At 37.8% G+C, this 13438-nt stretch overlaps 1 protein-coding gene across 1 annotated transcript; it reads left to right on the forward strand.

Moving 5' to 3' along the window:
* The first annotated feature begins 722 nt into the window (after window positions 1–722).
* On the forward strand, window positions 723–13379 carry tex11 (testis expressed 11). The gene is made up of 28 exons (XM_065271928.2): window positions 723–876; window positions 2103–2187; window positions 2293–2372; window positions 2548–2628; window positions 2721–2840; window positions 3029–3109; window positions 3214–3299; window positions 3491–3548; window positions 3624–3719; window positions 3809–3890; window positions 3969–4047; window positions 4141–4292; window positions 4402–4487; window positions 5569–5706; window positions 5797–5899; window positions 6539–6663; window positions 7237–7322; window positions 7480–7533; window positions 7614–7654; window positions 7726–7812; window positions 7910–7980; window positions 8052–8168; window positions 8982–9054; window positions 9175–9324; window positions 9848–9956; window positions 10062–10182; window positions 12733–12900; window positions 13244–13379. The coding sequence occupies exons 1-28, from the start codon at window positions 742–744 to the stop codon at window positions 13313–13315; spliced, it is 2736 nt and encodes a 911-aa protein (XP_065128000.2). The 5' UTR covers window positions 723–741; the 3' UTR covers window positions 13316–13379.
* The last annotated feature ends 59 nt before the right edge of the window (window positions 13380–13438 follow it).

Raw genomic sequence — 13438 nt, forward strand, 5'->3', positions numbered from 1 at the left:
AGTAATTTTAAGTAGTGTTTGACCTATGGGTAATTAAAATAATGTTTTTCTTTCAAATTTTTTATTTTAAGGACATTTTTTTTCTTTTGTATAATAAGTAAATCTGGTACTGTGCTTTGTGTCTCATGTCCAATGTAAAAAGACTTTTCTGACATAACATTGAAGATAACTGATATATTTTATTCTTACACAAAGCACATAACATTTTATAAGGCGGCATGATGTTATAACAAAAATCCTTACAAAGAAAGTACTGTTATTTTGTACTGTAAGCCCTCAGTAATGAGATTGATCATAAAGCTTTTCTTCACCATACAAATAAATCTGAGAATGAATAGAGATCCCAATAATTGTGTGTAAGATGCCACCTTGTGGCCATACCGCCGTATTACACACACGAGACGTCTACCACCACAGTGTGCGTTTGAGCGGGATTGACACCGTCTAGTTTAAATTATTTTAAATCACGTTATTTGGTCAACAAATAAAAAATACACATAACTATTCGCGATATGGAGCAGTCTGTCGTCGGTATAAAAAGTAAGAACATATTTTAAAGAAAATATGGTGGTTTTAATAACATTTAACTGTGACCATAAGATCAATGATAAGTGGTTATACGGATTTATAAACCAATATTAGCAATAATGCTGTCTTTAATTGGTCACATTAGTCATTTTATTATCAGGGATTTGTTTAATTTTAGCATAATTTACCCGTCTTTGCGTTTCATGTCTGGTGATGACTTTTATAGGCCTGTCAGAGAAACTTCTCCACAGACATCTGAGTAACGTTACAGACGTCAATGATCTGATCGAGACTCTCTTTAAAGAGATTTCATCTCTGGAGGGATCAACAAAAATACAAGATTCACAGGTGTGAAAGCCCACCCCAATAAACATCTCTTCTCCTATCGACTCCTATAAGTTTAACGTTACCTAGTTTGCTTGAGCTCGACTCAAGCTCTCAGTTATTAAGACTTATGAAGTTGGTCAACATGATAGAAATAGTAGTGACGTTTTAGTAATGCTAAGATGACCTAAAATACTGTGGCAATGCGTACTGAATTCAATAAAGCATGTTATATATAGTATTTGTGTGTCATAGTATCAGTATGCATTGTATACGTACGTTCATATTACGTCCGCCATGTTTTCACATATATGACGTAGCCAAAACAACCGCGAAAACGATTTACTCAGGTGTTTAACAAGTATAATTTAACCACGATGAATACATTTTTTGTTACAAATATCATTAAATAGAAAGAGATGCCCATATAATAGTTTGCCGGTATTTTAATTTATTCACTTTTAAAATGTGTCTGCCCCTTAGCTCCTGTGGCATTATGGGATAGAGAAGTGTCCATGTGATATCAGTGGAAGCAGTAACTTAGGCAATACAGTTATTTCTCACATACTCTTTTTTTGCATACTGTGGTTGCAGACATACTAATCATGTTATGTACTGATTTTCACATACAATATGGAAGTAGTCGATTTTGGATGCAGAGATAGGTTCTGCAAAATGGGAAAGTTGCATATCTTGCCTGTACAACATCAGTCGCTGTCAAAGGCCATTCTAGGATGCATTCTAAATGGAAAAAGACATCTTCGAATGGCGCTCTGGATTAAAAACATGGCTGCCATATTGGAAAAAGCCGTTTGAATTGACACTTCGCATGATTCCAACTCCCATAATTCTTTGCGCAAGGTGGCACCTCCCTCATTTTCTTTGCAAGATGACGCATAAGTGCATTTTTTGGGGTCCCGTACACCCTACATCCCTTCAAATCTCCCACTCCTTTGAAAGGGATTAAGACATAGGATGAGTGCTTCAGAATGTAACATTGGGATTATTTGAGGAGCTTGAAAGAAAGCCTTTATTTGGGATAAAGAAAACCCAAACAGTGTTCTCTATACAGTAACACTGGTTGTGTATATTGGTACCATGGTTTTCATTGCAAAATAGCACAACAAATTGATACTCTTGGCTTCCTGCTTCCCAAATATGGGATGCCATGAATGTTTCAGTCAGGGCTGTCACAGTACCACCACGTGATAGTTCAATATACACATTATGTGCATGTACTTTTATTGTAGTTGGAGGAACATGCCATACAATTGTGGAACTGGGCTGTAACCAAACGTGTTGGATCAACTATTACAGAGGAGCAGAAGGCCAAAGGTCTGTCCGGTCATTGTCTCTTTTTGTTTTTGATAGACATAGTGTTTATGCAATGTCAGTTTTCCATACACCACAAATTTCTTAAACTTCACCAACATGTTTTAGTGCGTCATGTGGCATGCAGACTTCTGCATTCATGTGGGCCCGAAAACCCATCGGAGAATGTTGTTCGCAAGCAGATCCTGGTAATGAACTGTATTATTGTTCACAGTTTACACTAAACCGTTTTAACCGATAATGATTTCACAACATTGCAAGTATCTGCATGATGCAGGTCTCATTTTTAGAGCATTGTTTGGAAATTTGCTAATATTAACAACTGCTGTTGATACGGTATTAACTTTGAAATCTGTTCCCCAGATGGCCAGTAAAACAGGAAGAACTTGGCTTGATTGTAAACAACCCAAATTTGCTGATTATTTTTTGAGTCTTGCTGTCAATGTATGTAGGAATGTAGTACTGTATGCAATATGACAAGACTTGCAGTGACATCAAAAGTTTAACAGTATCCCTACTTCTGTGTGATTTCACAGAGCCTGGAGACTCTTTACAGCAAACTAACTTCCCATGGAGATTGTGCAGAAGATATAAACACACCAAAGGGAGAAATAGAGAAAGACCTGCTACGGGTCTTGTCTTATCAAGCTGAATCAGTGAGCAGCAATTTCTTAGCAAATGCATTCACTATGAAAGGCTAAAATGAAATCTAAAATCTGTGAAGCCACTAGATTAAATTTCTACATGAATATGCCCATGCATTGCCCCCACTCAATAAGAGTTGCAAATATTTTAAGGTAATATGTTTAAGTTTTTGAAATGTATGTGTTTATTGCCTCAATAGGCATTTTCTCAAGGGCATCACCAGGAAGCCGTGTCCTACATGCAACGATGTAAAGAAATGCTTCTGCGTCTTCCTAAAGAGGTTCCTCAATGCAAAATTTATTTCATATCGTTTATTTTGGTTTGATAAAGATTTGGGAAAAAGAATAGATCAAACTAAACTTGTTTTTGTGAAATCACCTTTAGTCTGGATATCTCTCTCTCATCTGCTACAACTTTGGGCTTGACACTTATAGTCAGGGGAAATATGAAGAAAGTTCATTCTGGCTTGGGTAGGGATGACAACTTCATACTGTTTTGAAACCATTTGCATCCATTTAATATGATTAAATATAAAAATATGAATATAAGAATGTAAACTTAGCATTGATATAATACTGTTGTTTGCAACATTTGCAATATTTTATGTTTTTTTTTTCACTTGGCTTAATTATTAATCTATTACACCTTTTATGTTGTCCAGCCAAAGTTATGACATAGGCAAGATGAATATAAAGTACTCACCAGGACCAGAGATGCAAGTAATAAATACAAGTCAAAACAGAAATCAAAATCTGTCGATCTGTATGTATTGCAATCTCATTTTATCCCTTCAGGCCAAAGTCTTGAGGCTTCTTGCCACAGTATATTTGGAATGGGATTGTCAGAAATATCAGGACAAAGCTCTTCATGCTGTGAGCCTGGCTAATAAGGTAGCAGATTTGTCAAGGCAGACCGTAAGTTTTGACATTCTCCACACTCCATGCGGTTTTCTAAAAATGGCCATTTCATTTGTCTTTAGGAGAATATGCAGCCATCAGGCCTCTACCTTAAAATCCGTATCCTATTGAAGAGTATTAGCCCAGATGATGCTATAAAATCCGGTTAGTCTGTTTATTTTATTAGAATTAGTTTAATAGTGCATAACATATTTACTTAATATATAAACAAGTTTATTTTAGGGCTGTCTGAGTTACTGGACTGTGAAGTTTCACTAGAAGTTTGCTTAAGCACAGTAAAACTGCTGGTGGCAGAGGACAGGTCAGGATTTCATCTTTAAACTGGCACCAAAAAGCTGATTTTTGAGATCTGGGGTAATGACAACCAGACAAGACCAACATCTTGTTTTTTTAGGGAGTCCCTGGCGTTCGACTTCCTAAAAAGGGTGTGTCAGCAGTTTGAGTGGTCTCCTATGCTTGGCTCTGCTCTTCTCCTGCATATAGAGCTACTTCTGCAGAAGGGCAGAGAGCTGCTTGCAAAGCAGAAGATTGAAGATGCCATCACAGGTACTAATGTCAAATATCCAAAATGTGTTTTTTTAGTATTTGTCACAAAAAAAGTTTTTGTAATTTTATAAAAAAAAACACTGTGCATGTGATTAAAAACATTACTTAGGACATTACACGGGAAAACAACTATCACCACAGACTGTCTCATCTCTTCACCAGCTACTGTGGGACAAAGCATCCAAAAACTTTGAGGTATTGCATATTTTAATATTTTTTTTTAAATGGATTTACATACTTTGTTATAATGGCTATGTTACAAAGATATTAAAATAGCATTTGTTGTATACACTGGTACATACTGTTAACATACTACTTAACATTTTAAATGTATAGAGTAGATTTTAACAGGGGAACATTTAAAGTGACACTCCAATTTCTTTGAAAATATGCTCATTTTCCAGCTCCCCTAGAGTTAAACATTAGATTTTTACCTTTTTGGAATACATTTAGCTGATCTCCGGGTCTGGCGTTACCACTTTTAGCATAGCTTAGCATAATCCATTGAATCTAATTAGACCATTAGCATTGCCCTCAAAAATGAAAAATTGTATTTTTCCTATTTTAAACTTGACTCTTCTGTAGTCACATCGTGTACTTAGGCTGATGGAAAATTTAAAGTTGTTATTTTCTAGGCAGATATGGCTAGGAACTATACTCTTATTCTAGCGTAATAATCAAGGACTTTGCTGCTGTAAAATGGCTGCAGAAGGCACAATGATATTACGAAGTGCCCAAAAATAGTCCCCTGCTATTGAAAGTTACCAACGGGACTATTTTTGGGAGCTGCGTAATATATCATGGATTCCAAAACGGTAAAAATTTAGTGTTTAACTCTAGTGGAGCTGGAAAATGAGCTTATTTTTAAAAAAAGTGGAGTGTCCCTTTAAGTTTTATATTATTTCTATTTTGAGCCTATTAATGCATTTTTGTTTGGTGTCTAATAAAATTTTTCCCAAAAATATTTTGAATTCAAGCAATACTTGGAGGACCCCCACAATACCACCACAGACCCCCTGTTAAAGACCCATGTTTTAATGTATTAATTAAAAGCTTAACATTTTTTTTCTATGTATTAGCTTTTAATAAATATAATAATTTTAAAACTAATTTTTGACTAATCTAACTAGTTAGGGTACCCTCTTTCTAATGTTGTACCCTTAGACTGTTTACTGTATATGTAAAGAAAACGGCAAGAAGATTCTTTGACTGTGAGTCAACCTTGATTTAATAGACCATGTTAGTTTGAATCCTGTCATGTTTTCTTCTTGAACAGGCTAAGAACTACTCTGAAGCTCTGCAGTGGTATAACTACTCTTTAAGTTTCTACAAAACAGGTCAGTTGGATCAGAACCTAGCTAAACTGCAACGAAACCGATCCAACTGCTTCCTGCACCTACAGCAATTCGAAAAGGTAGTCGCATAAAGAAACATTAAAGACATTTCATTGTACACATACACACACACTTAAAGCTAAAGAACAATAATAAAATCTTTGCTGAAGGCCAAAGAGACTGTAGAAGAGGCAGCAAGGATTGATCCATCCAACATTTTCACGCAGTTCAATATCTACAAGATTGCTGTAATGGAGAACAATGCAGAGAGAGGTAATGGAGATCACATACAGTACATAGATTTACACAAGAGTCAGGGTGTCTCACTTTAAAGGTTGCTCACAATCATATAGAAAATCAAAATGTATAAAGGAGTTTGACATTTTGATTTCCAAGACAGAAATTTCAGTTTGTGAATTTACATTTGTTTATTGATCACTGTGAATGCTTATGTTATATACTTTTAAAGGAAAACCACAGTTTTTCAATATTTTACTATGTTCTTACTTCAGAGACAAATTATTACATACCTATCTTTTTTCAATGTGTGCACTTAATCTTTGTACAGCGCGTTATGAATGTATTAGCATTTAGCCTAGCCCCATTCATTCCAAAGGTTTCAAACAGGGATGAATTTAGAAGCCACCAAACACGTCCATGTTTTACCCATTTAAATACTGTTACATGAGTAGTTACAATAGTAAGTATGGTGGCACAAAATAAAATGTGGCAATTTTTTTAAGCGGATAAAAAATGAGAACTATATAAATGTAAATGCAATACTGTATGCAATACTACTTAATGCAGTACTAATATAAACACTTCATACTAAAGTTAAATTGGACTATGGATAGCTGATGATCATACAGTATTTGTTGATCTTAATGTCTGAATGTAATTTGTGTTAAAAAGCTGCTGTGGCTCTAAGAGAGATCGGAGCTCTGGCTGAGGCTCCAGTAAGCAGTGAGGACAGACTGCTAGTGACCGAGAATGCTGCAGCAAACCTCCTCAGCCTAGCAGCACAGATTGCCCTGGAGGTTTGTCACATTAAACCACACGGCACACACAGGGTTCCCACAGGTCATGGAATTTCTGGATTATCATGGAATTTTAAAATGTTTTTCCAGACTTAAAACATTTTTTTTTACCAAGTTATGGAATATCAGGTATAATTGTTTGTTGCTTTAAATTTTAGTTTCCATTTATCAAAAGTAATTCGCTTGTTAACCTGTGATGTAAGGAATACCATTTCCGGGTCCCATCCTCTACTGACTACAATTTAAACAGCTGTTTTATTGGCACTGTTTATTTATTTCATGCATCTAAGCTTTATTTTTATAAACTTAAGGTGTACATAACAGTACATTATCTAGGTTTTACGACATGCTGGACATGGAAATTCATCTTTTTAGTCAGTGACTTAGAGTGGGAACCCTGCATACACTTATAACTTGCCACTGATCATCTTTTTCATGCAATTATAGCACAGGGAATCTGTTTTGGGTGGACAGGGTATAGTTAAATGACAGCATATGGGTACATTTGGAGCAACATTACAGCAAGTAACAATTGAGTGAACTTTCTTTAAAGCAGTCTTTTTTCCCCTTTAGCATGAGCAGCAGGAAACAGCCATCAAAGCCCTTGAGAGTCTGTGTGAACACTCGCAAGATGTTGTTCAGATCCTTACCGCCTTGAGGTCAGTCACACGTTCACATCCCACACATCACATCCTTTGTGTCCTTTGACCCAAAGCTTTAGCCCATACGCTTGTATCAACACATCAAAGCTGAGAATTTCAAGTATCTCCTCTATAGAGACATTACTTCTTTATTGATCTTACCATGTTTTGTCAGGTGTCTAGTACGACTTGTTCTTTCCAAAATGAAAAACATCAGTGAGGAAAACAGGTTGGTGAATCACTGGTTACTAACATGTGTGATATTGCAAAGACCATGCACTGCCTCATGGATGATCTTTACTATAACAGACATGCCAACATGGATGTCCTCTTGTCATACCTTAAGACAGGTGCGTGTGGTATATTTACATACTATGATATTTCTAATTCCTGTGTTTATACTGTACCTGTTTATTTACAGCCCTGCAGAAAGCCTCACAGATCAAACACATTACTGGTCAAGGAGTAGATGAGCGTTCAGACAAGGCCAACTGGTTTCGGAGAATCGGTGCATTACACCTTACGCTCTCCTCCGTGTGCATTTAGCTACTGATAATTTGATTGTGTTAATGTTGCAATGTTGTCTTTCACATCTTATGTGTCAGCGTGGAACTTAGCCCTGCAGTGTGAACATAGTCCTGCTATGATGAGAGATTTCTTTCTTCATTCTTTTCAGGCAAGTTTATGTACAATTATAAATGTGCCATTGATATGCTGTCTTGTCTGATGTCCTCTCTTGTTGGGCAGCTGTCACAGCTGTGCGTTCCTGACAGAGATCTGTTGATCGGACAGAAAACTTGTCTTCTGATGGTTGCTGCTACCTCTCTGGAGATCTGCAGAAACTCGGATTACACCGAGCAGCAGGTGGACAGCATCTTGATGTGGATGTTACATTAAAAAAATAAGGGTCAATGTTTTGAAATCATCTTTACATCATCTTAAAGCTGAATAAATAAGCTTTCCTTTGATGTAAGTTTGTTAAGATGGTATAATATTCCGCCAAGATTACTATATGAAAATTTGAGGGTGCAATAAAACTAAATATTGAGAAAATCGACTTAAATTAAATCCTAAGCAACACATATTACTAATGATGAATACATTTTTGTACATTATCCTAATGATTTTTGGCATACATTTTTTTTTTTTTTGCTATTGCTATTGTGTGACTATTGACTGGTTTTGTGGCCCAGGGTCACATATATACCACACACAACAAACAAACATAGTATGGCAATGGTGCATGTAAAAAAAATACTTTATAGGATCACCCAAAAACTAAAATTCTGTCATCATTTTTCCAACCTCATATTGTTTTAAAACTGTATGTTTTTTCTAGACTTCCATAGTAGGAAAACAAATATTTTTGGAAGTATTGTTATAAATGATGTTGAGCACACAGTTGACGGTACCCAATGAATTCTACCATATTTGCTTTTCCTACTATGGAAGTCAATGGTTACCATCAGCTGTGTGCTTGCCATCATTTATCAAAATATCTTCTTTTGTGTTCATCAGAAAAAGAAATTCATACAGGTTTAGTACAACATGAAGATGAGAACAATGATGATGACAGAATTTTCATTTTTGGGTGAACTATTCCTTTAAGAGAGGTGCTGTTACCATATTTGACCAGGAGAGGGAGCAGTGTGTAACCTCTAATGTGGTTTTATACAGACAGAGTTGCTGACCCAGACTTTAGAGCACTTACAGATATGTAAGGAAGTGTGGAAAACCATCAAGGCATCAGGTGTCTCTCATACTGTACTTCATTTATTCTCTTTAGTTAAAGTTGTAAGTAAATGAATATGATTCGATTCAGTTTATCATGAATAACAAAGACTCTATTGGCATGTTCCTGTCTCATTAGGCACTTCCTGTAAAGACCCAACAGATACATTGTTGCTGCTCTATGAGTTTGAAGCCCGGGCCAAATTAAATGACCACAAGATTGAATCTGTGCTCGAATCAGTTCTGGAGCTGGAAGACGTTGAGGCCAAACTGTTAGAAACAATTGCAGGTTAGGTTTGTGAACATGTTCAAGCTGAAGTGTGCACTCGCATTAGCATCAGACTTTGACTGGCCGAGTTCTCGTCTTTTAAGGTCGCATCATTAGAAGGTTGCAGCCCTTGATTTGGGACACAGCTACGGTCACCTGTTTTGTTTGCAATTGTTTATGGAATTAAAGGTGCAATGTGGGACTTTTAGCACTATCTAGCGGTAAGATTGTGAATTGCAACCAATGGCTTTTTCACAGCTCTTCCTTCCCTTGCAAAATGCATAGTGAAGCTACAGTAGTCGTCATAGGACAAACATATCATCGTCTGAGACAATGTAGTAACAAAACGTGGTGTATTTAGGAAAAAACGGCTCATTCTAAGGTAATTAAAACAATACAGTTCATTATGTAAGGTCTTTATACACCACTGATATTATAGTTATGCATATTATGTTGCATTTCTCTTAACAAGATCCTTCTAAAAGTCCCACATTGCACCTTTTAAGTATTAACAGGATTAATGTGTAATGTGATTGTGATCCAGTCCTAGCAATGGAACCTCCAGCTCATTTTCCAGTCCTGTGTAAGAAAGCGCTGAGGATTGCTCTGTCCCTACACATGAAACAACCACAGGCCGACCTCGCACGCTGCAGGTCAGACTTAACAGAATGCCAATTCCTTGTTTTTAGATTTGAGTAATAAAATACATCAACTTTTTTGAGACCCACACACCTTATATATGTCTATGTATGGCCCAGTAAGTGTTTACACAGCCTCATTCAGCTGACCCTGCCGAGCGGCGTGTCTGAGGTGGAAGCCCATGCGCTGGAAGAAGCGTGGAACTACTATGAGGAAGCTCTTTCTATCATCACAACCGCAGTGAGTTGGTCACGGTGACTCAGCAGCCGTTACATACGACCCGTCGCATCTCAGCCCCGCAATTATCGCCCATCTTCGAAAGAATCTCCTGTCTCTGTCAATAGGCTTTTAGTTATGCCTCAGCAGATGCTCCATTCACCAGCCCCTTCCTGCCAATTTGGATGCTAATTTGAAAATTGCTTTATTTTGAACTTGTTTCGAAGAACTTGTGTTCGCCTATTCTGGAATCGTGACATGTATGACATCATCTGTGATATAAATGATGCTGAGGCTCAGTTGGTAGAGCTTTTTGTTGAAATTGTAAAGGGATATTGGGTTCGATTTGCAGGGAACACACACACATACTGATAAAGGGGCAGTTTAGTAAACAGGGTTTAAGTCTAATAATTGAGTAAAATGCATGTTTGAGCTTCTTAACTGAAGTCAGCTTTCACTGACATATCCTAAAGGGACTGTAAGTAGGATTTTAAGTGTTTTATTAATCAAAATCAATGTCTTTATTCATAAAAATGTCCTCATTGGTGTCAAATGACCTCAGGATTTCTTCTCTTTACTTACATTGAACGGGTTAGTCCAAGGAGGCTAACATGTCGTTTTGCCGTATAGATAAACTATAATAGCGTAAAGGGATAAAAAGCACTAGCCTACCAACACGTTTTCATTCAGAACACACGTGAACCAGCTGAAATGGACAAGGAGATCAGCGATTACATAACGGCTACTGTAGTTGCAACAAGCATTTGGAAAAGGGAGGCGCTAGAGAGCACTGTTCGTTTGAATGCAAAAATAAAATTTCACCACTAAATGGGGTAAATCCTACTTATTGTGCCTTTAAAATATATCAGTGCCATTGTTTTGTATCAATATGCACATCTGTAGTATTTTTTGTAAGGTATTTTTTTAAACTACTTAATTTTCCTAATATAACTAAGGCCTAATCCTGGATTAATCTAAACACTGTCCAAAAGTCTAGATTGAATGCGATTTGGATAAAAGCATCTACCATAAGCATTAATATACAATATAATGAAATTATTTACTTAAAGGCAGGGTGCATGATTTTTGAAAAACACTTTGGAAAAGGGAGTCGGGCCGAGTACCGAAACACACTTGTAGCCAATCAGCAGTAAGGGGCGTGTCTACTAAACAACATCATTTCCTGTGCATGTGTGGGTGGTTTTATCAAAAGAAGGTCCAGATTATATTGGGGTAGGGGTGTGTTTGTTTTGGAGATTTCAAATGTCAACATTAGGTGTGTTCGACTTCACGCGGCGCTGCGCAGACCGATCGGCGGCTGACTTAAAGCAGTGCATGCCGGTTAGTAATTTTGTTCGCTGGCGCTGCAGGCACGTGACTGTGTCATATGGTTTTAAAGAACCGCAAGAGCGATTCGTGATCAGTCGCATTGGTATTTAAATAATATGCTTAGGTTAAACTTTATTCCTGTAAAAACAGATGATGTAACTGTGCATTCAGACCGCCACCGGCGAGAGCGTCAAAGTGTCCGGAAGTCATTCATTTTCAATGAAAGCCGGCGGGGAGCTCCGGCGAGCAGCGGTGCGGCGCGCCATGTACAGCGTGAGCGTCGAGGAGAATTGAAATCAGCTCAACATTAGGGTAATGAGATATGACGCAGTTCGGCGGCAACCAATCGGAAGGCGGAAATGTTCACCGGCAACCAATCGGGAGGCGGAAACCTCCGCCTGAGAGGAGTTCAGAGAATGCATTCGAGCGTCAGAGCGTCCACTACAACTTTTCTTTAGCGTCATTGTCAGGGCAGCCAGAGCTTTTATTGACGCTCTCGCCGGTGGCGGTCTCAATGCACAGTAAGCCTCTTCACGCTAATACACGGACATTTAAAACAGTATAATTCACTTTTTATGTTGTTTACATTTAACAAATCATGTTTACTGTGATAAAGCAAGCAAACGCCACGTGATCAGCCACGCCTGACATAAATGCAGCAAACAACGGGAACCACAGCGTCTCCGTTTTCAGCTCCTCCCCGCGGCTAATCTCGCCGATCGGTTACATCCAGCCACAGTCGATGTCGAACACACCTATTGGCTTTCAGAGATCATGCACCCCGCCTTTAAATAAAAACTGAATTAAATACATGTAACCCTGTCTGTGAAATCCAGGCTAAAGTCTCATAATGTAATTATGGGGCAGTTTCCAGGACAGTGTTTAGATTAATCCAGGATTAGGCCTTAGTTATATTAGGACAATTGAGTAGTTTTTAAAACAAACCTTACAAAAAACAAAACTGATGTGCATATTGAGACAAAACAATGGCACTGATATATGTTGAGATATGTCTGCGCAAGGTGTTTTATATTATAGCAGCTCAAACAAGCACTTTAGGATAAGCCCTGTCCAGAAAAGCATCCCTATAAGTTTAGTTTGATTTTAATAAATTGAGTTCAATCTTTGATGTGGCCGTACTCATTAAATATAAACCAACAGAACTATTTCAGCTAGTTTTTCACAAGGATGGCCACATTTTATCATGTAGCGATTATATAACATTTCTGTTCTTCTCTTAAACAGCCCAAAGATTTTCCAGAGCTGGAGATCCTGTGGCTGCTGACCCGAGCGTGGAACACAGGAATCTTGCTCTACAGTCTGGCCCAGTACCCTGAGGCTGAAAGGTGGTGTGGGCTGGGGATGAGCTTCCTACAACACCTGGGTTTCCTGCAGGAGAGCTATCAGACTCAGGTATCGCAGCGGGATGTGGGATATGTAGACTGCAGCTGCGTAAATAATCCACCATAGGCGATGGATTTCATTTTCATGTTTTATACTCCCGTTGGACTTAGTCAGGTGTGCATGCTGTTTTCTTTCACATTATCAGTTGGAGGTATAATTAGTAATGGTGTGCTGGTTAAAGGTGCGTTTGGTAGGTAAAGTTACCAACATGGAGAAGTTTGCTATATAGTAACTATTATTTGGGAGTAATTAATTCATAATGTCCAGAGGTCCAGATAATATAAAACACTTGTATTTTTCACTTGATGATGGTGCGAGGTGTGAATATAATACATGTGAATGTGTCTCCCAGATGGTGGGTCTGTACAGCGAGGTGTTGGACAGGCTGGATAAAGCAAAGAAGAATGTCATTATTGAGGAATGATGGAGGTTTTAGCGCAGATGGAGATCTCAGGTTTAATGGCACGGGTTTAATATGTAGTGTGAATTTCTGTTCGTGTTTATGGCAAGCTGAGAGCTGTCGAATACATCTTTTTTTTAAGATGCA

The sequence above is a fragment of the Paramisgurnus dabryanus genome, chromosome 16 (assembly GCF_030506205.2).
Source record: "Paramisgurnus dabryanus chromosome 16, PD_genome_1.1, whole genome shotgun sequence".
Classification (NCBI taxonomy): domain Eukaryota; kingdom Metazoa; phylum Chordata; class Actinopteri; order Cypriniformes; family Cobitidae; genus Paramisgurnus; species Paramisgurnus dabryanus.

Bases quoted from the DNA above. Each gene is read 5' to 3' on its own strand.
- tex11 (XM_065271928.2), top strand. From the start codon at position 742: ATGACTTTTATAGGCCTGTCAGAGAAACTTCTCCACAGACATCTGAGT. The intron at 4,048-4,140 runs GTCAGGATTTCA...TTGTTTTTTTAG, and splicing joins CTGCTGGTGGCAGAGGACAG to GGAGTCCCTGGCGTTCGACT. The intron at 9,957-10,061 runs GTCAGACTTAAC...TGTATGGCCCAG, and splicing joins GCCGACCTCGCACGCTGCAG to TAAGTGTTTACACAGCCTCA.